The 25,148-nt window shown below is 40.7% G+C and overlaps 2 protein-coding genes across 6 annotated transcripts in view; both read right to left on the reverse strand.

Annotated features, from left to right (window-relative positions):
* Positions 1-474: 474 nt before the first annotated feature.
* Positions 475-5,779, reverse strand: LOC139629829 (putative neuropeptide Y receptor type 6). The gene is made up of 2 exons (XM_071492722.1): positions 5,293-5,779; positions 475-1,194 (listed from the first exon to the last, which is right to left on the reverse strand). The coding sequence occupies exons 1-2, from the start codon at positions 5,697-5,699 to the stop codon at positions 483-485; spliced, it is 1,119 nt and encodes a 372-aa protein (XP_071348823.1). The 5' UTR covers positions 5,700-5,779; the 3' UTR covers positions 475-482.
* A 15,820-nt stretch (positions 5,780-21,599) lies between these two features.
* Positions 21,600-25,148, reverse strand: part of carmil3 (capping protein regulator and myosin 1 linker 3) — an 87,830-nt gene continuing 84,281 nt past the window's right edge. For 4 of the 5 annotated variants that reach the window (XM_071491926.1, XM_071491925.1, XM_071491928.1 and 1 more), the window contains 3 exons: positions 24,841-24,912; positions 24,375-24,494; positions 21,600-22,344 (listed from right to left, as the gene is read on the reverse strand). In XM_071491926.1, the coding sequence (XP_071348027.1) occupies positions 22,304-22,344; positions 24,375-24,494; positions 24,841-24,912 (233 nt within the window). In that variant the 3' untranslated portion in view covers positions 21,600-22,303. The remainder of the gene's footprint in view (positions 22,345-24,374; positions 24,495-24,840; positions 24,913-25,148) is intronic. The other variant, XM_071491927.1, reaches the window with a different exon arrangement.

Genomic DNA, 25,148 nt, shown 5'->3' on the forward strand with positions numbered 1-25,148 from the left:
TTCTGCTTCTTAAAAAGCCTGTTGACATCTCTCTCCAGGATAGAGAGAGACGTTCCTTTGGTAGGGGAGGAGGGGGGTTCTGATGTGGCTCTGATGTGGAGGTTAGTGTCAGGCTTGTCCCACTGTCTTTCAAAGCGGCAGTAGAACTCATTCAGATCGTTGGCCAGACGGAAGTCGTTAATGGAGTGGGGGGGTTTAGGTTTGTAGTTTGTGATCTTTCTGAGCCCTTTCCAGACAGAAGCAGAGTCATTGGCTGAGAACTGGAGCTGAAGTTTCTCAGAGTACAGTCGTTTAGCTTCTCTCACCGCCTTGCTAAACCTGTACTTGGACTCTTTAAACCTGTCCCTGTCCCCACTCCTGAAAGATTACTCCTTTTTCCTCCTGAGCTGACTGAGCTTAGCTGTGAACCAAGGGTTTGTCATTGTTATAACTCACCCTGGTGCATGATGGGATACAGCAGTATATCTCTGAGTGTAATAACTTTACTGAGTAAGTTTGTGTGTGAGAGCTTGGTGAGTTAGTGAGTGTGCAGGAGGCTGAGGGTGTGGCAGGTGTGGGGGAGGAGCAGCAGCAGGAGCAATACGCCAGCGCTGAATAGGTTTTTTTCCCAAGTGCTTATTAAAGAATGAAGGCAGTAGAGCGCGGAGCTGACGTACTGCTGGACGTGACAACAGGAAGTACAGTGGCGGGTTCCAGCATGGTGCCAAACACACCAGTAAGATGGCCACCAAGGATGCCACCTCCCACAAAAGGGAAACGCTTTCCTCTGATTCTTCACTTGGCCCATGTGATGGAGACAAAGTTGATGAGAACTTAAGCCCAAATCTGCTAATAGGAGAAGCTGCAGAGCTAACTAAAGGAGACATAACATTGACAAATTCAAGTGCATAATAAGGCAACCAGCTAACTGCAAAAACCACGGTTGAACCAATCAGCAGAGCTGTAGCTTTCTTGTTCCGCCGGTCTGCTGCCAGGGTGCCACGGCAGCTGTGGAGGTGAGATACGATGAGGCCACAGTTTATGGCGATACAGAAGAGCGGCGCCACGTAATAAAACAGGAAGGCAGGAACCAGGAAGAACAGCCACTCTTCCCGACCCACTGACCACGTGCAACCTCCATCAAAGTTGATGTAGGTAACCTTGGGTAACGCCATGGTTACTGAGACCAGCCAAATGGCCACCACAGTGCATAACCTGTTGAAGAGGAAGACAGAGCATAGGTTTATTTATTGTGCAGTAGGATCACAACTGTGCTGGTAAAAATGGGTAAAAAAGAACACATACACGTACATGACAGAAATGATAGTTTGATTTAATGGGATCAGATAACAGTTCCAACAATGATCTATAATTTCTGCATTGATCTGTGATAGATAAGAATACTCATGATTTTTTGTTGGCATATGTTTATTAACCCCCTTTCCTGCCTTTGGGTTGTAGTTAAGCAAATTATTCTGGTATTATTCACATTTTTAAAAAAACAAACTTCATTGTTCCCTATAGGAAAATGCAAGCTAACAACATACTAGATGAGAAGATCACTGAAGCGACTGTTTGAGACATTTTTACTCGTTTGTTTTCACCAACATAACAAGATTTTACAATCACATTTCTGTCTGTAGCATCTTTGAATGTTCTATAAATTAGATTAAATGAGATTTCAAACAATAATATGGCAGTAAACAACTATTTTTATGTGAAGATGTAGTGGACTGACAGTGTCCTGAGCATAGAACAAAGCCACACCCCCTCTGTGTGTGTTGCAATCTGAGTTTCTCTGTTCTCCGTTTTGGTAACAGATCTGCAAATGTGGGATGTATGTGCATTTGAGTCCCTTCTGTTAAACTGCTGGCCTAAACACACAGGTACTGCCCACACACAAGCTGACACAGTGCTGTGTGCAGCCTTCAAAGCGACAGCATTCAGCATTCACCTCATTCAGGTGAGAACCACTTTCCAGAATTTCCTCCAGTGAAGAAACCACTTTTTAGTCTAAAAAGGCTCAGATAAAGAGATATGACATCAGAGCTCAGACCGACTGATGGACTGCTGGCTCAAATCCCGGTTGGCTGGTGGTGGATCAAAACATCCAGAAGGTTTTTTTAAAGTTTTTGCCAGCTCAGTCAGTGTCTTTACCATCATTGTCATTTGTGTGACCACGGATAAAGTCCAAGGCTGAATTTCTTTCAAGGTCCAAGTGTAGAGTCAATACTGCTCTGGCTTTACCGGATGATCCTGTTCTGAGTCAAGCTGGGATCCAGCTTGACTCAGAACAGGAACAGGTTTTCTTCACCTCCTTGTGTAAGTAACATGATGCTACATAATGTTAAATGTATGTTTTCATTAGTGAATGGCTACAGTAGCATGATAACTTTAGCTGACTTGCTGTCACCAATATTATTAATTGGTTGCTGTCACTAGCTGTGAGCATTGCTGAGGAGCATATCACGGTATTGCTGGTGTGGGGCAATGGTTGTGGTTAGATTTTTTTTTTTGGCTTTTGTGTCCACAGAGTAATTTTATTCACTTTTGCCTCTTGTTGTGTGTTTAGTGGCTGCTTTCACTTGGCTCCATAACACCTTGCTGACTGAGAATGTTAGGGGAGGAGGGAGGGAAGGGGGTGAGGGGTGGTGACGAAAACATTTGTTTTGGTGTGTGCTGCTGGTGATCTGGTGCAGTTACAGAAACTTTAAAGCCAATTTGAAAACATACAACACCAGCCACACATGCCACAAACAAAATTTCAGCTACAGTACATTACAGAACAGATTACAGAAAAATGAAGGTTGCAGTGACTTTAAAATCTGTATTAATTCATTTTTAAGCCAAAATATAATCTTATTACACTGCAAAAAGTGAAATCTAAGTAAGAAGAAATATCTTAGATCAAGGGGATATATGCTTATTTTTTGTCCGATAAGATAGTTCTTCTTAGTAAGCAGTTTTTATGACTGTTTCACTTGTTTTAAGTGTTTCTGGCCTTAATTATCTAAATAAGATATTACAGCTTGTTACTGAGATTTTATGACCTGTTTTGAGTAAGTACATGCTTGAAGCTATAATATCAACAGTTACAAAGCTGTGTCATCAAAACTTACAAGCTTTTTCAAAGTAATAATTTCTTATTTCAAGCATAACTAAAAAATAATAACTTTGACATAATTTTATCTCTTTACATACTTAAAACAAGCAGCCAGATGGAATCAATTGTTTTATTGTCAATGAAACAATAGAAGTATGTACAGTATTGTTGTGTAGTATCTATAAACTGGTACATTGACACAGAAGTGTAAATTGACATTTGATATTTAGTAAACATTTAACATGTAACATTTAAAACAATTTCAAATAGAAATGCTTTATCATTGTACATTCAGATTCACTGTATTGTATGTTTTCATCTGCTACAGACTTTCCATAATTTGTTCTCCCAAGGTCAAATTACAAGGCTATTTTAAAATCTGGTCATACCATATCTGGGGAACACACAATGAGTTAGTTTTCACTGTTGCACAGTTCTATTACATCCCCAAGATAGTATTTTATCTGTACAAAAGTTTGACCTTTGCTGCTAGTTGTGTAATAAGGGGTAAAATCCACCAGGTTTTCAGCATCGACTATTTCAGTAGCCTGCGCAAGGTGTGGGACCTCAACTTGATATGCCATGACATTTCTATCAAAGTGTACAGTTTGAAATGGTTGGTATTCTAAACAATAAAGCTTAGAATCAACAAGATATATGTTTTTGACCAGTCCAAATTCTGGCATATTACCATGTATTACTTTGGCAAGGATCATTGATTTCTGTGTTATGTATTTATTGCCATTTATCATAAGCCACTTGACTGACACAGCATGGTTTACTTCATCATAACCTAGGAAGTCTCTCAGTTTTCCTTGTAAATACTGTAGGTCTTGAATCTCAGATACAGGTCCCATCTCTCTTTCATTTGAAAAGATTGGGTGTGATGAAGGGTCAACATTTTGGCAGCTTTCATACATTTGATTCTGACTGATCAAAGACTTGCAAATATTTTTAAAATTGACTTTCGAAGCCCATTGTTTAAAGAGGCAATGTTTAGATTCAAAACGCATACACATATGTCTAACCATTGGACCCAGTGATTTAATTTGTGATGGCAAATGTATCATATAATGCTGTTTAGGTGTAATATTGCATTCTGGGAAAAGCTCCTTCCAATGCTTCATATGAATTTCAATCAGTGACTTCAATCTACAAACAATTGTAATGGTAAGAACAGGAGCAAACACTATCTGCACAATCTCTATTAGCTCATTTATTAGATGCACATATGGATTGTCCTCCAAGCTCCCCAAAACAAATGGCAATATCCTTAGCAGGACAAGCATTTGCCCAGACGACTGTTTTAATTTACCATCACTTGACATTAATGTACTCTGTGAAATTGGGGATGGCCTATCTCTCACATCCAGAGGGGAATAAGGGAAACCCAAAATAGCTGAATTCACAGAGTCCAGATCCATCACTCCTGACTGAACAAGATGGTGCAACACACCCTTGATTTCCAAAGGAGCTGTACCCTCCAGAATAACATGCATAATGTCTTGAGGAGTTTGTTGTATCATGTCAAAGGCAGGGAATTCGACTAATTTGCTCCTTCGATTTATCCCATATGTTGTTCTCAAGTTGTTGCGAAGCAAGTCTGTATCTGCCTTTTCTATTTCATGGGTCTGTCTGATATGCGTCTTCAAGGTTCTTGAAGGTTCAAGTTTTCATGTAAGTCATGATGCATACATTATACAACATCTTTAGCTACTACATGCTCCACTATGTTCACCAGCTTACAGTGAACAGTGGTTTCATCAGAGCTGTTTTGTTGTTGCTCAAAGACACTCGAAAACTCTGCAGAGCTGAGGGAAACTGAGGTGGATGATAACACACTGTTGGTTCATCACAAGTGACACCTTTCATCTTAGACACAGTCATTTCATCCATTGTTGACAGGAAAATATTGATTGCAACAGTTTTAAAGTACAGGGCTGGAGCTCTTCTACATGTTTCTTATTGTGACAAATTCCTTGAAAAGACCAATACTGACAAAGTGCTATTCAGTCTCCCAGTTCTTTCTGACTTCCTAACTAGTCTATAGCATTTAGCGCTAAGCCAAATCATTCATACAAAGGACATACATCTTTAACATCACTAGTGCTTTGGTTAAGGACTATTTTCAGCTGTGGGTCAGTAGAGATTTCGTGCACCAGTTTTATCTTCCCAAACTTTAACAAATTATATATTCTGCTAATACTCACACGTGTGTCAGGCTAGCAGGCAGCCTCATCCGTGGTGCAACAATACGATACCTCAGCACGGACAACGCTGCCAGGCTGAAGATTTCCACTCCCACTGTCAATGAAGTCATGAAGCCCAGAAGGACACAGGTGCCACCTCCGAGCTGCCAGTTCTGGAAAGTAGCACTCAGAAGCACACAGGGTAGAGTGAAGAGGGCGCCCAGGTCTGCCAGGCTGAGGTTGAGGAGCAGGATGGAGCTCGGCTTGGAGCGACTGCGGGGGTTCCTTGCCAGCACCAACCAGAGCAGGAGGTGACCCCCGACCCCCACCAGAAGAGAAACCAGGCTGACCATGGGAAGCACCACAGTAAAGGAGATGGTGGTGTTGGTGGAGATGACGTTGAAGAGGAGGTTGACTATGGCAGGCATGGTGAAGATGAGGCTGTAGCAGCTCTGATAGGAATAAAGGGATAAAAGAGACTGAGAACAGTTGAGCAGATGGAAGAAAAGGGGGGAACACAGTGCATACGGATTGAAGTAATTCTACAAAATAGGACTATGTGCAAAAAGGGAAAGGTCAGATGAGAGGAGTATATGCACAGAGGGTCATATAGGGGCTGCAAGGAGAGAATGCAAGAAAGAAATGGGATGAGACAGTAGCAGCAGAGAGATGATGAAAAAGCAAAGGAATAATAGACAGATATTTATAGGTGAAGAGAAACTGTGAGAGCAAGGCAGACAAAATGAGAATATATAGAGAGATTCGCAGAGTGATGATAATTCTGCAAACTCATTTTAATACTCAACCATCTCTCATGTATTATTCATGTTTATAATAGTTGCTGCTCAGTGATTCCTGAATCACCTGCAATTCAGAGCTCACCAGGCCGTTCCTGTGACTGACAAGCCTGATGAGGACGAGACGCACCCCCCCCAATTCTTCTCTCTCAGGAGACTTAAGCAATGAACACTTGGTGACATCAGCAAATGAACTGTATCACGACACAAACAAGACGACTCTCCTTGGCGAGCACATGACACAGACAGATGCATCACACAGACAGGAAGGGAGCTTGTTTGCTCCCAATCCCCAGGGGGGTAAACAACACAGACTAGTTGTACAGAGGAAAAAAAAGTGCAGTCTTTGGTAAAAAGCAGGCAGTTGACCAGAGCCCCGCAAGTAAACAAACCACTTATCCTCATACGTAAACAAGCCTCTTATTTGCTGTTAAAGAGATGACACAGCCACCTACGCACTGACATTTGGGAGGGTTTTCAGGATAATTGAATTTATTTCAATGTCTGTGAAAAAAGTCCAACATTTGCTTTCATCCTTCAGCCCCAAATGCACAAACAGGAATATACCACTGAATTTCTGATGGCTTCATGGATCGATTCAGCTGCTCTCTCCTGCATCCCACTGGAACATGATTAAGGAAAACAAATCACAAACCTCTGAAGAGGGATTAAAATAAAGGCTCTTTAACACGCCCTGGGAGTTGTCTACCAAGACATGGAGGCATTTAAAATGTCTAGACTCACATCCATTATCCGGTTTTTACACTGACACATTTTGTTAAACCTCATAACTTATCATATGAGCTAAGACTGTAGCTAGATATGAGTGTGTCATAGTGAAGTTAGAGCTACTACAAATCATTAAAGGAAGGGTTATTTAGACTTATTATTATTTTTTGTTTTTTTTTGCAAGAGTTACATGAGAAAATTGATGTTAAACTACTGTGTGTGCATGAAGTCTGCAGCTGGAGTGAGCCTAGCTTAACATAAAGACAGGAAGCAGACACTAATAGCCAGTGTGAATTTATTAAATACAGCATCACCAATATTTCTTAGTTAACAATACAGCTGGGATCAGTGATTGTACACAGAATCACTGAAGCTTGTCGTCACCTTGCCTGCACCTGTGCTCACCAATCCTACAGTAAATGTCAGCCTGCTTTAAATCTGCTGGACAGATTGATAAACTGTAATTTGTCAAAAAATAAATAAATAAATAAAAAATTACAGCACATTAAACCACAAATCATCATTGACATTTTTAGTTGTTTATTTATTACACACATATAATGTGTTAACCAGTGGGCTTAAGGAGCTTTAGAGGCGTCACTTGGTTTATTTATGAACTCTGGACAGAGCCTGGCTGTTCCCTTCAGCTTCTAGTCTTTATGCTAAGCTAAGCTAACCGAATCTGTGCTCTGCACAGGCGGAGAGTAATATTGCTCTACACTCAATCTCATTGTTGTCACATTGTGAAAGAAACAATTAATCATGTTTTCTGAGATGGTTGCTTTACAGCAAAAGCCACTACTGGCCACCTGGGGCACATGTCAAGCTAGCTGACTGCTTTAAATGCAGATGAGCAGTAAAATGCTCTGTCTGCATCAGCAGTAACTTAATACAGCTCTGGCAAAGTGCAATGAGAGTGAACAGTAAACAGTGAGGCTGAAATCAATGAGGTAAAATTAAGCTGAATTACATGCATGCATCGTTCTCCACGTGAATCTCTTGTGTTTAGGTAGGCGATCTGGATTCAGTTGCTGGATGTAGAGAGATAATTACAGAATTTAAACACACTGTATAGTTATTGCAGAAGAAGTGCAGAAAATAAATAGCATCAAAGGATCATAAGGATCATAAAGGTTATAATGCTAAGCCTCAAATTGTATGATGATGTATCATAACTTTCTATGCAGTCGCCTATTACACAGTTTTTCTGGTCCCGCTTTTAGAGAAGAGATGCTCAAAGTTACAACAGCATCATTCAGTATAGTGCAATAGTAATAATAATTTTTATGAAAACAGTTTTACAGCCCTAACCATTAATTATGACATTAAAGTGTTAGAATGTAGTGGTGGATTGCACCATTACTGCCACTTTTGTCAAAATCTGTCCAATTTCCATCCAAGAAACTGCGTGTGAGGGACAGATGGATGAACAAATGAACAAGTGTTTGTTGATTCCTTCATCCGTCTGTCCTTTTCATGCAGTATCTCAATCAATCTACTTAACATCCCTGTCCAGATTTTATCTATGGGGGTGGATGATAATGTGCGCTGTACATGCAGAGCAGAAAGACACCAACTAACCCGCCTTGTAGCATAGACAGTCACTAAATAATTGTCTATGCTGAAGACATGCCTTGTATGATTGTGAGGCAAAATCATTTATTCAAGGGGAAATAACAAATTACCAGCCTGCTTCCAGCCTTACTAAATTTTACCTCACACATTGTAACACTGCATGCTGACAACAGAGCTTCCTGTCACTCTAGTTTTATTAGTACAACAGCAGCTGGGAGAGGAGTGAAGAGCATAAGTAGTGGAAAAAGCCTAAAAGGGAAAAATGTAACATGACAGATGAAAAAAGACATCCAAAAACAAAGAAGTGATGGAAGTACAGAGATATGAAATGAGCAACACAAGGCTAAACTAATTGTGTTTAATTTTAGACACATTGACCTCCAGCTGAACTGATTTACTTATTTAGAAGTTGAGACTCGCTCTGTGCTATTTTCAATCCAACCACTCTCAGTCCTCGGATGCAATATGGATTTGAATACATGTGTAGCATGATAATCAATATATCCAGGCTGTGGTTTTCAGAAACAGAAAGCAGAAGGGAAAAAAAGAGGGATTTATCGCATAGCTTAATCTGGAAATACAAACATGACAAATTAAAGGAAAAATAATGTGTGGAGAAACATAAGGCAGGTAGATGCTTCCATAAAGGTTATAAAAAATAATGTTAATCAGTGCCAGTGCCCCCCATCGTCATCACCACCACCATCATCATCATCATCAAAACACATAACTAATCTATGAATGTATCTCTCATGCTATCTATCCATCATCATGGTAGTTTGTGGTGGTTCAACACTTCTCCAACCTCGGTTCTTAGCAGTACCAGCAATTTGTGTTGGCAATGTTGGTAGGTCCACCACTTTCATCCAGGCTGAAATGTCTCAACCTGCAGCCTAAAGGACGGCTGGAGGATTGCATGGACACATTCATGGTTACTCAAAGGTGAAGTCTAATGACTTTGGTGATCCTTGTAATTGCTTTTGCCACCATCAGGTCAAAATTGTCAAGTTCTACTAATTCCCATTAGCCTCAGCTGTCCTGCTGAGTGCTAATTAGCAAATGTTAGCGTATGTTTATTTTGGTTTAAATGGAGTAGAGCTTTGAGGGTGGGGTAGCTAACATTCAAGAAGTTTGTATTTGTTTCCCCTAAAATTAGTAGCAAGACCTGCTTACATACAGTGCGGGCATGTTAGCTTTTAGCCGCACAGAGATGCTAGCATGGTTGTAGATTCTCAGGCCCTAGTCAGATAGATTGCTTTCAGGCTGCCAAACACAAGGTGCACCACCCTGTCTTTTTTGTCTAAGCCTACAATTGCAAATACAATTGCATATGTGTAATTTTGTGAAGTAAACTCCCAGATCTCTGTATGTTCTTGAAATACAACATGTAGGCTACAGGTGGAGGGCACTTGCTCCGGCTCTGACTGAGGGTGATTGGTTTTACCCAAACAATAGGCGGGATGCAGGGAAAGAGCCGTGTGGGTGCGAGAGCCTCCAAAAGACAAAAAAAATCATGTTAAGTATCAGCGGCAGGGCCAAGGGCTTTGTCTGGATAATGGCTTGACAACCTGCTGTCAATCAATGTGCTTAGCATTAGAAAAATGACCCCAAAGTACAGGGAGTCTTTGGTCCTGCTGAGTGGGTGAGCATTTGTTTGCAGTAACTTGGGTTTGTTTGAACGTCAATGCTGTGTTTTGGAGGAGACATGAGTCGTGAGTTACTTTGTAACTAAATGTGACAATGACACATACATTATGTTGTCAACACATTTAGATATAATTATTTGATTATTATTATTATTATCATAAATAATTGGATCATATGCTACTCCCAAAGTGTTACAAAGTAACAAATCTAATCATCTTACCTCGTCTAAATGTGAGCACATGCTCATCAATGGGGGTCTTAATGTTCCTTCAAACTGTCAGTGATGTGTAGGTCTGTGCCTGGATTAACAGCCACAAGACATGATCTCTTTATGGAGCAGTCAATATTAGCCTTTCAACAACAAATATTTTATTCATAAAACAGTTTAAAATCCAAGCAGAAAAATAAATTCCATGAAGATCTTAACAGTTTAACAGTACTCACACATGCAATTGTTTTTTTTATTGTCCTTTTCTAAAACTAAATAGGCAGCTCAACTACACAATAATGCATGACGCATAATGCAATGTTTGGCAAAGATAGGGAAAATGAAGATCATTGAAAACAAACAGAAAAAACAGAAACTGGAATCAGAGCTGCCTCAGCCCTTACTGGCGAGGCTTCAAGTCAGCACTGATTCTTCCTCAAGCAAATATCAGTGTCAGGCAAATTATATCACCAGATGACCAGTCACATCATAATCACTTAATTACATTTACATGTGCCAGAGCATCCTTATCAAAAGACAAATGACAAACATCAAAATGAATAAGTGCATTATAATACAAAGATTTCTGTTACAGTGGCTCAATAAAGAGAATCCACTGAAAAACACTAATTTCATCATAACAGAGAAACACAATAAAGGCATCATATCCAAAGCGGCTTAAAACAGAAGCCAAGAATTTTGTGCTGTAAATCTTTGACCCAGGTGTGGACTGAAGGTAAAACCTAAAAGCAAGCACAGGGGTCTGAAACGCAGGCAGAGCCACAGGGAAATATAAAGAGGATGTTAAACGTATGTGCCTCACTTACTGTGAAGAGTGACCCACTCCAGGGAAAAGCCCTCCGCTCACCATCAGCTGATGTGCTGTAGAAAGAGGAGAAAGAGAGGGCACACACCTGCGTTCCTCCCCTTTATCCCCTCCTCCTCTTGACTTTCCATGCTTTGGCCACGCACACACACTCACACGTAGCAACACACACACACACACACACAGAAACACACACACACACACACAGAAACACACACACAGTCTGCTCAATTTTTTTTTTCTAAGCCTACAATAGGTCAGGATAATGAGCAAAGGTACCAACTAAATGAGATGATGAACAAATTCATTATCATATATACACACTGCACTGTATGGCCATAAGTAGTGGACATGTATTGTGTGTGCTGTAGGACTTGGATGTCATCATAGTGTGCATTAGGCCACTGCTTTTGGACCCAAAAGCAACCACTTGGTTTCAACTTTCAAAGGCTTCTCTGCACAAAGCTCATTGAAGGAGTGATTTTTGAGGTTTCTTGTGGAAGAACTCGACTGGGCTGCACAGGGCCCAGCCTGAGTTCAGCCTCTTCCAACAGCTTTGGCATGAACTCGAATGCCGACTGTGAGCCAGGCCTTATCAGCCAACATCAGTGCCAGACCTCACTAATGCTCTTGTGGCTGAATGGGAGAAAATTCCTGCAGCCAGGGATTTACAGTCACTCTCACTGCTCTCTCAGCGTTGTTTACGGCCACACAAGTGGGTGTTTTAGGCAAAAAAAAAAAAACCTCTAAAAACCCACCTCTCAACAAATCAAACTGCAGACAAACAAAGTGAACAGGCAGTTGGTGACCATAGTGGAGCTGAAGAGCCAGATGTTTCCCTCTGGAGCTGGTAGAGATCACTGTAGACACAAAAATACACAGAGCTAAAAGGGAGTGAAGACTGCATTTACCTGACAGGTGCCAGATGGCCAAAACACGACTCCAAATGACTAAACTGTCACTTCTTACTAACAAGTTCACTGTATAAACTTAAAATCTGAAGACATGTCAGTGCTGTGTTCCCAGTTGCTGGCCAAAAAACTCCAGGTTTAAAGAAGCCCTGTGCAGTTTTCCTATAATCAAATTAAATGTATGTTTACATCCAGTTTTTCTGTGCAGAACACATTGTGTGTATCCTTGAGATCTAATAGGCAGGTTAGATGTACTTCCTTCCTCATACAATATTTACAAAGCCAGTTTTTGTAGTTTGAATCCTGCATTGCTTACATCTGTGCTTACCAGCTGACAGTCTTCTTCCCTTCTTTTGCTAGAGCATCGCTGCATACCTTGTAGCATCAGCACCAACTGAAGGTCAGTGAAATAGTGTCAAAGCATTGGCTGATATGTGTGTGTGTGTGTGTGTGTGTGTGTGTGTGTGTGCATGCACAAGACAAACAAAACACCACAGAGCAGCAACCTCTAGAGCTGAAAAATGAAGCCAACACAGAAGTGCCAAAAACTGCAGTTCTGGTTCCAAAAGTGAGTCAATCCCCATAGACTCTCATGTTAAATTGCTCAACTTTACAGCAGAAATAAACATATTTACAGCCTGGCAAAAAAACGGTGTCTAAAGCAAATTTCCCCCTTCGTGGGAACTGTAGTGAAATTGTGTATAAGTCACCTGTGTCAATTTTATTAAAGTTTAAGTTGAGCATAACGAAGGGTGTGTATCCTTGCCACAGACGGGCGTGCCCTGAAACCGTGGAGCAACCCACGCTCTGAGCTGCAAAACCGCTCTTCAGAAACCTATGGGTGATGTCACGGAGGATACGTCCACCTTTATTTACAGTCTATGGGACCCACTCACAGAAAAACTGCACCACAGTGCAATACAGTCGTCAAAAGTTCCACAGGTAACATTTCGATGTTTACCATCTTAGCTTAGCGTGTTAGCATAATAATGCATGGTCTAATCTGTAATTAACACAACAAAATGTTTTTGCCGTGTTGTGTATCTTCAATATAAAACTTCAGTGCTCTAAGTCTGAAGATCCCCCTCCTCTCTATGACTTGGTCACCTCAGTCAGCCTCTCTCCCTCTAGGTATTTGTTGTCTACAAAATATCTCACTCCCACTAAATCTACCACTGCCTCGGCTCGTCCAACTCTGACCTCACTATCACTTTCTTTTTCACTCACACACAGACACACACACCTCAACAGAGGAGTGAGCGAACGCACTGAAACACCTACGCGAGCGCAAGCACACCTAGACACGCACGCACAGCTATAATCTCCAATAATTGCTGGCAGCAGGTATTATGAGACTCACTTGTTTACAGGGAAAATAAACAGATAAAAAGAACAGAGAGAGACAGGGAGGAGGGAGGAATGGGGTGGGAGAGAATTAAGAACAAGGTAGATGTAGAGACGAAGAGGAGAAGGGGGGGGGGGGGGGGGGGGTGAATGACTGCTTCCACTGAGGCCTGCGTGGAAGGTGTCAAACACGCCTCCTCAGATCGTAAAAATGGAGGTAAAGTGAATAGAAGCCTTTTATGAACCTGAGAGGAAAAACACAGCAGCAGCTGCGTCGGTGGGAGATGTCTCAGTTGTGCAGAGTTCAGGATGGAGCCAGAGGAATCCGTCAAGTGTGTGGCGCTCGGTTGCGTCATGTTCATTCTTCTAAAGGAGGAATAAAGGTGTAAACCTGAGATATGGCGAGGAAACAGAAGCAGTAAAATTTATAGGTTTACTGGTTCACTTGAGGTGATTTACTGTACAGCGAGGTTTGATTCTAGACGCTGTTTAACTTGATGCAGTGCGTGCTATAATTTCTGAGACTGCCCCTCTTTTTTCACTGATGCATTTGTAATTTTGCACAGTCTTTAGGGTCTAGTGTCTTTGGGCTTTTATATATTGATTTTGCATTTTATCTGCTGTTTTATGTTGCTTGCTGCTATTTAGGCCTCAGGCAAAGTACAATTTGCCAGACCTCTGTAGATGGCTGAGAAATGCCAACTGGCATTTTAAACTGTCACCATGTCCCAAAGAAACACTACATACTGAGTCTAAGTAGGTCTTTGGGATGTAATGTGTTTACACTGGAAAAGTGACAAAATGGTAAATGGAGTGCACTCAGATAGCCTAGTGCTTTATTAGTCTTATCGACCACTCAAGTGTTTTCCTCTACACATATAGCACTTTTCTCCAATAAGTGCTATACATTCACACAACAATGATACGTCAGGGGAAGTCTGGGGTTCAGTATCTTGCCCAAGAACACTTCAACATGCTGAATGGAGGAGACGGGAATTGAACCACAAACCCTCTGTTTAGTGGAAGACCAGCTCTACCTCCTGAGCCACAAAACAAAGCAAATATGGTGTTGATGCACATTTTCTCCCACAATGCAATGCAGAGAGTAAATATAAGAGTTGAAAAAAAGTTGCTGTTTAATTGTCATCTTCCCACATATCTTATCATTTCTGTTAGTACAAGATTTTTGTGTAGTACCTGCTAAAACAGTACACTGTGATGATTAGTATAGAGTGCACACAGAATTAGAAAGTACTATGGACAAACACTGTTTGTGTTTTTATTAAATCACTTGAGGCTTTATTTATTGATCAAAAATGAAAAATGTGATGTGGGATCTGCTGTTCTTCACATTTATGTCACTATAAACCGAGCACTGTTTGAGGCAAACATTCAGATTGAAGACGTTACTGTGGGATCTGAGAAATTATGACAGCATTATTCATTATTTCATTATTTTCTGATGTTTTATAGATGAATCAGAAAAATAAACCGATAGTAATCCAGAGCTGGGGCATAGTTTCTGTTTTGCAGGTCACAAAGTTTCTCAAGTTTTGGCTATGAAGTCCTGAGTCAGACCCGGGTTTTTAAACAGCAACAGCAGAGAAGAGTTACAGGGACTAGAGCAAATTTACTGGGGAAAAGAATTTTAAATTACAACCGCACAAATTAAATCTGCAGATGAAAACTGTGCAATGTTGTTGAAAGCTCCAGAACAAGCCTGAAGAACTCTGAGCTGATGAACCCTGAGAGGATAAACTATGAGATTCCTGTTCCAGAACAGCTGACCTGAGTCAGTTAACCCTGAGTTAAACGCACACGTGATGACTATAAAAATCCATCATCAATGGCGCTCTGATATTATGTTTCACCATGGCAACAGGCAAGAAAAACAGGTCATCCTACCTCACCCCACTGGAGTTAGAGAGTCGGCGCACAAGTTTGAATGCAGTAGTCATTTAACATTTAACCACACTTTTAATATTACAGGTGAAAAAGTGGTGGAATGCTACTGAATAAAAGCGATTGTTGATTGATTGATGATTGTATCTCACTTTGGTTTGAATCAGATTTGACATGTTAAACAAGGTAAATATCATTCAGTGGCTATTTCAACTTGTCGTAGTTGTAATCCCAACACAATGCAGCACATTGTCCTGGTGTCCTGCTCAGCAGATGAACATTTGAGTTCTGTTCAGCCAACAGAAAGACAGCAGAGGCCTGCACCACCCTGAGCCATGACACTGGGCGATCAGTGGCTGAATCCGTGGAGAGAGCTCATCCGAGTCAGTCAGCCCCCAGGACAGAGAGCCTGCATAATATGTAAGTGTGTGTGTGTGTGTGTGTGTGTGTGTGTGTGTGTACTGCATATATTCATTTTTGGTTTTTCATTTCTCTCAACAGTCACTGGGGGTGTTATCTGCCTTGTTGAGACTCCTGCCACAACAAAACTCAATACTTCAGAGAGCTTGTCAAATAGTAGTTTAGCGTGGTCTATACTGAAACAGCATCCTCCTCCTCATCACAGGACGATGATGAAGACATAATGTCTGCTGCCACGGAGAGAGACTCAGAGAGGAACTATAGGGGTATACATCTTAATGTTATGTATGGTGGCTACTGATAGTTCTGTCCACATTTGATTTTCATGCCTCTGCACCGGCAACAGCCAGAGCTGGGGCATGTTGTTTTTGGGTTGTGATGGATGTCAAAGGTCAAGTTCACGATGACCTCACAAAACACAGTTGTGGCCTTGTGAATGCAATATCTTCTAGACCTCATACACCTCAAAGGAACTTCTTCAAAGTTGGCACAAATGTTAACTTTGACACAAGGATGAACTGATCAGATTTTGGTGGTCAAGAGTCAAAGGTCAAGGTCAGTGTGACCTCACAAAACATTTTTTAGCCATTACTCAAGACTTCACACAGATATTATGACAAAATTCCACACAAAATGGTTCGTATTTCATGTGAGTCTGGATAAAAAGGGATGCAATCTGAAACTAGTCTGAGTGGCGGAGGCGTACAACCGCGAGGCGGTTCTCTTAGTTTTGACATACTTGTGTGAAATGTTGAGTTTGAAACGTGAACTTAAGTAATAAAAATAGCTGAGGAATGGGAAAACAATTTACACATTCTTATCCTGTTTGACAGAGCATGGCTGGGCTTTAACAGGAAGAGGGTCCATCAGCCTCCACAGATTAACACGGCGAGATGTTGAGTAAATGCCAGACTCATTCTGCAAGCAGAAGAGTAGAATTTAATGTCATCCTTGTGTTTTCCCAGTTTCCAGCAAAAGGGCGCATGTGCATCTCATCAGGAAAATGCCAAACATGACCAAGAGATGGTGAAGCTGGGATTAGAGATTAGAAAGGCACATCTTAAAATTGAGTCACAGGTTAGAGGTTAGAGGTGGGTGGGTATGTTAATTGTTGAAGCAATTACAAAAATACTAATTGTTACATTTTTATTTGAAGGAAATAAAGAAGATGACATGTGAATGATCTGTCTTAGTGTGACAGCTGAGGGTGGTGCTGGCTTCATCTGAGACGTGATTTTGTCTCGGACAGCTCTTCCATCCTGGACTTCTGAGGGGTGGATGAGATGGCCTTCCTCAGGGTGACTCAGTATATGGCAGGGTGTTGCTATCCTCTAACTGTAGCAGTATTATGGAGAACAACACATGCTACAATAACGTCACATACCCTGAGTCTATGTGGGCAGTGGAGCTGAGCCTCGAGCAGGCTATTGTCATCTCAACCCGGGCTCTATTCCTGCAGTGTGCCACATTGAAACGCTGTTAGGGGCCTGGCTCCGGCACAGGGTAAGGGGTCAGCAGACCCTCAGGCACCCAGCAGGTGGCCTTCAAACTCTCCTGTAATTATGCAGTGGCTACATTATGGAGTGTGTAAAAAGAGTAAGACAAGGGAATGATATCTGTACTTACCATGTGCAAATCTCGGGGTTCACTCACGATACATGCAAGAGTCATACACAGAGCTGGGTCACATGGCTTCAACATTCATGTGTTCTCCATCACATACGATCTTGACAGTGCAGTAAACGAGAGATACTGGTGGCAGTCTTTATTTAGTGGTGTGAGGTCTTAATTATCATAAGACAGTAGTCAATGTACCTGCTCATTAGTACTGTGGAAAGACTTCCTATTCACACCGCTCCTTCATTAACTGAAGGAGCGGTGTGATAGGGACATGTCTGCCACTGATCACACTGAGAGACCCTGCAAAATAAAAACTAATTACTGATCCCAGTCTGAGGTCGCAGCAGAATGTCATTAACAGAATCTAATTTAAAATATTTTCATGAACTTCAACTGAATATTTTGTACATCAGTCATCTGCAGTCCTGTTGAGTTCTTCTTCTGATGGTGCTCAGAGGTTTGTGCCGAGGAAACACTACTGAAATGTGCAGTAGGTGTTTAAGTGCAAGGGATACTTTTCTTACAGCTCTATAAACAGCTGCCTTCCTGATATGTTTGAGTGTTATAAAGAAAAGTCCTGTTGCCAAAAAAAAACAACAAAGAAACAAAGTAAAGTATTAGCTCTGATCTGAGAGCAAGTCCGCGGAGTGTAATATGAGGCACGTAAGGCCAGAGAGCGTTGTTAAGATAAATGATCAGAGTGTGACGAAAAATGATAATGTTTGATTAGGTCGTCATCGGGGAATAATAGCACATCTAATCAGGGTTTCTTGGTTTGTTAAAGAAAACCTGCCAGCAAGCAGGTCAGGCTCACAGAGTCAGTTACCACGGTAACTGGCCCAGAGTTTGAGTTACCTCTCTTTGTGGATCAGAAAACCAGGAGTCCCCCTTATCTCAGGGTTAACACACTCAGAGTTTTCACTTACCCCCCCCCCCCCCCCCCCCCCCCCCCCCCACCCCCTCGGTGTATTATTGCCCTCATTTATCACTTCTGAGTCAAATGTTTTGAATGTTGAATGGTCAGAAGCATAATGCATTCACTTGAGGAAAAAACAGTTCCTGAGATTATTATCTCAGAGTTGTGAGAAAAAGTTTTCATTATTTATTTTTTTTCTACACCTCAATGCATTACGCTTCTATACAAAAGTGATAATTCGAGCTATTATCTGTTGGTCACAAATCATTGGTATTAAAGTTGAATTTAGTTGCTTCATGACAAATACTGCTCCACTGGTACGTGACAAAGACTCCAGTCATGTCCACTTCCCCCACTTCTTAATCACTCCGCAGACTGTTTCACTTCAAGCTTTTTTTTTTTTTTTTCCACGCCACCAACTGCCACAAGAAAATGAAAAAGCAAAGCTGCTCAAGCGACACGGACAGAAACAGAAAATTCTTTTTATTGTTTACATTTAAAGGATGAAAGTGGTGCTGCTTACAATATTATCGCTGCCTCCAAATGCATGCAGCATCACTGTTTTGCATCCTAATACATCAACCACAGTGTAAAGGAATTGGGATTGGGGAGGGCTTTACATTGAGCCTCGAATTCTACAAGTCCACTTCTTATATATGTGATTAGGGTCTTTTGAAATAAATAAAATGGTTTTGTTTAAATCTTTTGTTAGTAGCTTTATGAGGTCTGACTAAAGGAAATTACACTGTACACTGTAGCACTGTTTAAATACATGCAGATAAACCAAGCTTATGCACAATATACTATGTTTACTACTGTGGTGACACTAATCTGAAATGTGGTATTATTATATTCTCACCGAGACCACACATACAGCGAAACTCTTCATGTGTCAGGGTGTGGTACCTGTTTTTTTTTTGTTTTTTTGCTGGTCAGGAGGGGGGAAACAGACTCACATAAACTCATCACCAGCTTTCCACTGTTGACACAGCGAGGCAAGTAGCTTACTGCTGACCCATGTGCTGGTGCTGTACACATGCAACCTGAGCACATACACACACACACACACACACACACACACACACACACACACACACACACACACACACGCACGCACACACAGACATAGACGAATGAGAAAGCTTGCAAACATGCCGATAAGTGAGTTCACACTTTACACCATCTGATACACATGAAGATGAATGAGCTGGAATACCCTCAGATAATATTCCACACACACACACACACACACACACAGTTTTTTGTTAGTGGAACACCAACTGTGTGAACCGTGTAGGTTTACATTCACATTAATGAAAAATTGAGCTGAGCATATGGTGCGTGGGACTGTGTGTGGATGGAAAGAAAGGGAGGGAATTAACCGTGCTTATCCGGTGACCCAGTGAACGTGAATGCAACACCGCTGCCTGTGATCTGTCCTGGCACGGAGGGAGATCAGGTGACTGGATGGTGGGAATTAAAAGCCTCTCATTGTCACAGGATAAACAGGCTCATTATTGTTTGGAAAAGCTGACAAACCATCCAAGCCTGATCTCACCTGTGTGGCTGAGACACGTGCATGACAGAGAGAGAGAGTATATGCGATGTAGAGTGACTTCATAATCTTCTGCTTGCATGCCAGAGACAGGAGTAATTAATGAGCATCCCAATTAAGTGCTGATCTCGCTCATTAACAAGTCTCCTCTAGAATGAGGAGACAGCTGTATCATGTCCTGCCTTCATTAATGCGGCGACAGTGACTGCTGCTAGTATGGTATTGTGGTTATGGGGATGACAGTGGATCATGATTTGGCAGCAGCATGTCACTGGAGCCAAGAGCAGGTGATTTTAGGAGAGGAGTGCAGTCTCTGCTGCCATCTGCTGCTGAGAGGCAGTCACACATTTGAGAAGGTTGTCTAAATAATGAAATGACAACAAGTCACTGCCTGTGCCACTGTTAGACTTTAATCTTATTCAATGCTTTTAAGAAAATTATGAATCAGTGTTGTTGTAATCTGAAAATGCATAATTATTTTCTTAATTTCTTTGTTTTATGTATTTATTTAAATGTTTTCCCTAGACTTGAACATGTTGTCATCTTTTGCTTATTCAGTTTTTGGAATTTTTTGGAGACTTACGTTTCTCCTGTGATTGAGTATTGCACTTCCATAATGCTGGGGGACTGAGAAACAAACAGCTGGCAGGGACGGCTGAGATCCTGACTTTGTGTCTGGTAGAGGAATAGGTTCATATTTTGGGAGATACCCTTAGCTGCTTCATTGTTGACAGCTGAATTAAAAGACTGATACCATCATATCTGCCTGTTAAGTATGAAGCTACATCTAGCAGCTGATTAGCTTAGCCTGGCATAAAGACTGGAAATAGGGAAAACAGCTAGACTTGCTAACCTGCTGGTTATATGGCGACCACAGACGGTATATAAAAAGTGGCAACACTTTAGTAACAAGACTCCCAACTCCCGAAGAAGAAATAGCCCAATAATAACCACATAAAACCACAGTGTGTCTTTTATACTGGGTACCTAAGACAGAATGTATTAATTAGTGTGCTGTAAAGGTGCTGGTAGGCATATTTTGTTGCAGTCATAGAGAGCTGAGCTTAGCCTTATGCTAAGGTAAGCTAACATCTGCTGGCAGTGGTTTTTGTAATTTCTACACAGACTTAAGAGTGGTATCAATCTTTCACTTGACAAGAAAGTGAATGAGTGTATTTCATTATATATATTAACTCTTTTTAATATATGAAGCTGGAGCCAGGGGGCATGAAGTTTAGCTCAGTGTAGACTGTGAACAGGAGGAAACAGTTAGCCTACCTCTGTCCAAAGGTTAAAAAATAAAAATAAAAATAAAAAATCTGTCTACCAGCAACTTTAAGTATCATTTTATAGTTTGCTTGTTTAATCTTCACATAAACACAAGACATGGTTTTATCAGGAGTTAATATGCTGGAACTTTTTGTAGAGCGAGAGGTTTAAGATGCTATAAGCTAAGCTAACTCCCCCTGGCTTTTTGCAGACATCACAGGTATTGATGCTCTCATCTCACTCACAGCAAGGAAGTGAATGAATATATTTCCAAAAATGTCAAACTACTCCTGTAATATTTTTTAAGTCACCAAACCCTGTTGACATAATCAGGGGTTATTTCTTCAGGCTTGTTCCTTCTGAGTCACAGAAGACATTATACTTTTTTCACAGGCTGGGTTGTAAACTCCATGACAAAACTGGACCTAATCGTGATGTTCACTTTTGAAAAATCCATTTAATCCACATTTAAACTATATTACATGTCAAAATTAAATCGCACGTTTAACTATTCCTACAATAGTTTGACAAATTACAAAAAAACATTGAATTTTGTTGTACCTGTAAGTTTTAAGTATTGAGAGGAAGGAAATGTAAAGAGATCAAATCCCTTGTGTAAAGTTGATTTTATTTATTCTGATTCATAGAAGCATTTTTAGAAAATATACTCATTTTCAGGCCTGCAAAATCAGATTAAAACTGTAAGTGATCCACTGACTGACTTAAATACTAAGTGCATGGTAACACATTTCTCAATCGTCAACATCAGCATACACCAAAAGCATACTTACAAACACAGTTATCAAATGATATAGTATCACAAATAAAAACATGATTGTTAACTGGCAGAGTTACCACAATGGCTAGTGCAGTTTTATATTCAGTATTTACACCTTAATTAGAGTAAATACAGTACAAACTCACTTTCAGTAGTCACAGATTGTCAGTAAAAGACAGGGAGGGGATGAAAGGACAGAGTATTTTCAACATCAAGTGATTTTATACAAATGCATAAAACAATACATCATGAGCATAACTGGAGAGACACTGAAATATTGTGTGTTGGTATGAAAAGTACTTTATGTACTGCAGGTCAACACTTCCCTTATGCCTGAGAAAAACCATAGCAAGTGCAACCAGTTCAAAACAGAAAGCTTACAGTACATGCATTTTCAGCAACAAATGTTTATATGGATTAAAAGAAAAAAAAAGCTGCGTCAGTTGAGTCCACAGTTTTAAAAGCTTGTCTCTCTCCAGTCCTCCATGTTCAAGTCATCTCTTCCCTGCAAATTCCTCCTGGTCCACTGGTAATGTCATAAAGCATCTCTATTACCAAGCTGGGGACTGTCATAACCTAAAGAAGTAAATATAATATGAATGAATGACTTTAAAGCTAATGAAAATGTTTACGTTAACCATGGATCAAATGATCATCTGTAATGTAAAAGATGGTGCGAGTGGTGACAAACCTACACAGGATAATCACCCAAACCTGCACTCCCTCTCATTTCTGAGAACTGTAGCATGTTTTGGCTAATTGAACTCCACTTACATCAACCTTGCTTTCAGCAGGAGCAGCATTTTCAATGAAAAACCCATTGTACTCTACCTATCTAGCAAAACACAGACTAACTGAACACAGTGGAGCATTTAGAAACTAACAAGCCAGATATCTTCCTCGAGAGTCTGGTGGAGAGCAAAACAGAGCTGAAAGGAAATTGAATACTGGAGTTAACATGCTTCAGTTGAACACAAACACAACTCCGAATGAATGCTAATGTTGCTGGGAATCTGCTGGATGTGTAAATGGGCAACTGTTTGCTAAGTTCTTTATATCGGCTTTAAAGGACTGTTTGTGTTACCTCCAAGTGGCCAAAATAGCAGTTGTTGTAAAGCTGCACAATCAATATTTAAACAATGAATCAAATGACCATGTGCAAGTGAAAGGTGTTGCTTATAGTGCAAAACCCACAGAGAATAATCACCAAATTATGCAGTTGCTCTTAGCTCTGTGTAGCTTTAAGTCCCTTTTGAATCATTGTTTGGATTTCTGGTCCACAACAATGCTATCATCAGCCTTGTCTCGAACCACAGCAATCAACTGTTTAATGCAAAAAAGCCCTGATAAACCTACTGTCTCTACCTCAGACAGACAAAGTTAGTAGCTAGCCAATAAGCATAGTGGTACATTTAGCTGCTAAATGCTAAAAAGAGAATTGGTATTGGGCTTGCATCAGTCAGTGGCAGGAAACACACCAATAAATGAACGCTAATGTTGCTCTGTGTCTTCTGGATGTGTGAACATTTTGCTAACATATGAGCCATTTCATTTTTATGAGGCGATAATATGCAAGATGTGTTTTTAACTGCTCCCCAATCATTTGGTTTTTGCTCCCACAAAAACCAAATGATGCAGCTTTAAGTTTTCAAAACCTAAAATTAGGAGCAAACTGGTTCACCACATATTGAATCCCTCGAACACAGTCTTTACACTTCTAATAATCAGATTCCAGTGTGTATGGAAAACTCAAATATGACTAACAATGTGCTTATTGTCCTGAATATGAAGCATCTGCTTGATATTTCACCCTACCTAACACTGAACCAGAAAAGGCACAGGCTTTTCTTTCACCATTTGTGACATGTGGGCCCTTTTATCATTCACATGGTGATGGTAATTGGGTCCCCTGCAGCAGATTTTGGGTATATAGTTCTGCATTACAGAGGTAATTGGCAGTGGTTTTGCCATGTCATTAGCGCCCCTTAAAATCCACTGCCTCTGGTTTTCATCTTCAGTGCCAAACGGCTCAGTGTGGAAAGTGATGTTGAATCAGCTAAACATGGCTGCCAATTATTTCAATAAATGAACACGGTATCAAAAAGAAATCAGCTCCAATTACAGCAAGGGTGATAAAAGGTCCCTATTTCAAAAATGATGAAGTTCTCGTCTAATAGCACACTTATCCAGGCTGTGTCAGATCCAGCTGCCAGCTGCAATGACACATATCTGGAAAACAGCCAAATTACATCTCTAGATTACGTTTTATGATCCATCTTTGGTTAGCCATTCATCAGATACTGGAACAAGTATGTATTCAATATGCAGTGCAGGGTGTGACTCATCCATGTAGAATGCTATGAAAAAGTTTACACGCAGTTGAGTTTTTGCAGAAGTTAAAAACTGACCTTTTTGCAAAAGCTTTCTTTTGCTTGAATTTAATTAAAATCATAAAAGAGTAACTGAATGTTGTACAAGTTCTAGAATTTTTAATTAACTGTAACACAGCAGCCAATTCATTCTGAAATGATTTTTGTAGTGCAAACTTTTCCTGCCCCATGGCTGTCGTACCACACATATTTGCAGGAAGTGAAACAGATACATACACCTGGTCCCAGCAGGATAATCCAGAGATCTGTTTCTGTACTGGGGGAAACAGGGCTTTTTCACAGGGAATCTGCGATCTGAAGACCTCTCCAGATCGTAGGGACTGTCCCGTTCCATGCCTGAGGGAAAATGGCAGGAGACACACACAGACACACACACACAGTGGGGTGCAGGAACTCAAAAGGGGGTTGCAGGATAGGGCACGCGCACAGTGCACAGCCATCAGGTTCTACAGGCCTGGGATCACATCAAATCAGACACTCATGCTGCTTTCATTTGATAAAAAATAACAAAGGCCTGGCGCCAGTGTTATGGATTATGAACAAAAACAGCAAGATGTGCATTTGTCTGAGACATCCAAGTGTGTAACTAAATGGCATGCTTATTGTGTATATAGGTTACAAATACATGTAATGTGTACACAGCAGCAGGGGTGCAGTAAACACAGTGTCAGACATACAGTACCTATGTCAAATGAGTTGGACTTCCTGGTGTGATGTGATGTTGCTGGAAATCCATTACGGCCTTCTTCCTCATCTGAACAATCACAATCATCATCATCATCATCATCATTATCATCATGCACCATATGGCCTCACTGACATCATCAACAACACATTTTTGTCTGCTTGAAGTTTGGCAGTTTATTTAAACCAGTAGAACTTGGATATTAGCATTAACAGCTGACAGAACTATACAGAAACACAAAGAGTGCCATAGAAAAATCCAAGAAAATTACAATGAAGTACCACCAAAGCTGTTTTATTATGACT

The sequence above is a fragment of the Trachinotus anak genome, unplaced genomic scaffold (genome assembly GCF_046630095.1).
Source record: "Trachinotus anak isolate AG129_WGS33_773 ecotype Australia unplaced genomic scaffold, CSIRO_AGI_Tana_v1 ptg000012l, whole genome shotgun sequence".
NCBI classification, from domain to species: Eukaryota; Metazoa; Chordata; class Actinopteri; order Carangiformes; family Carangidae; genus Trachinotus; species Trachinotus anak.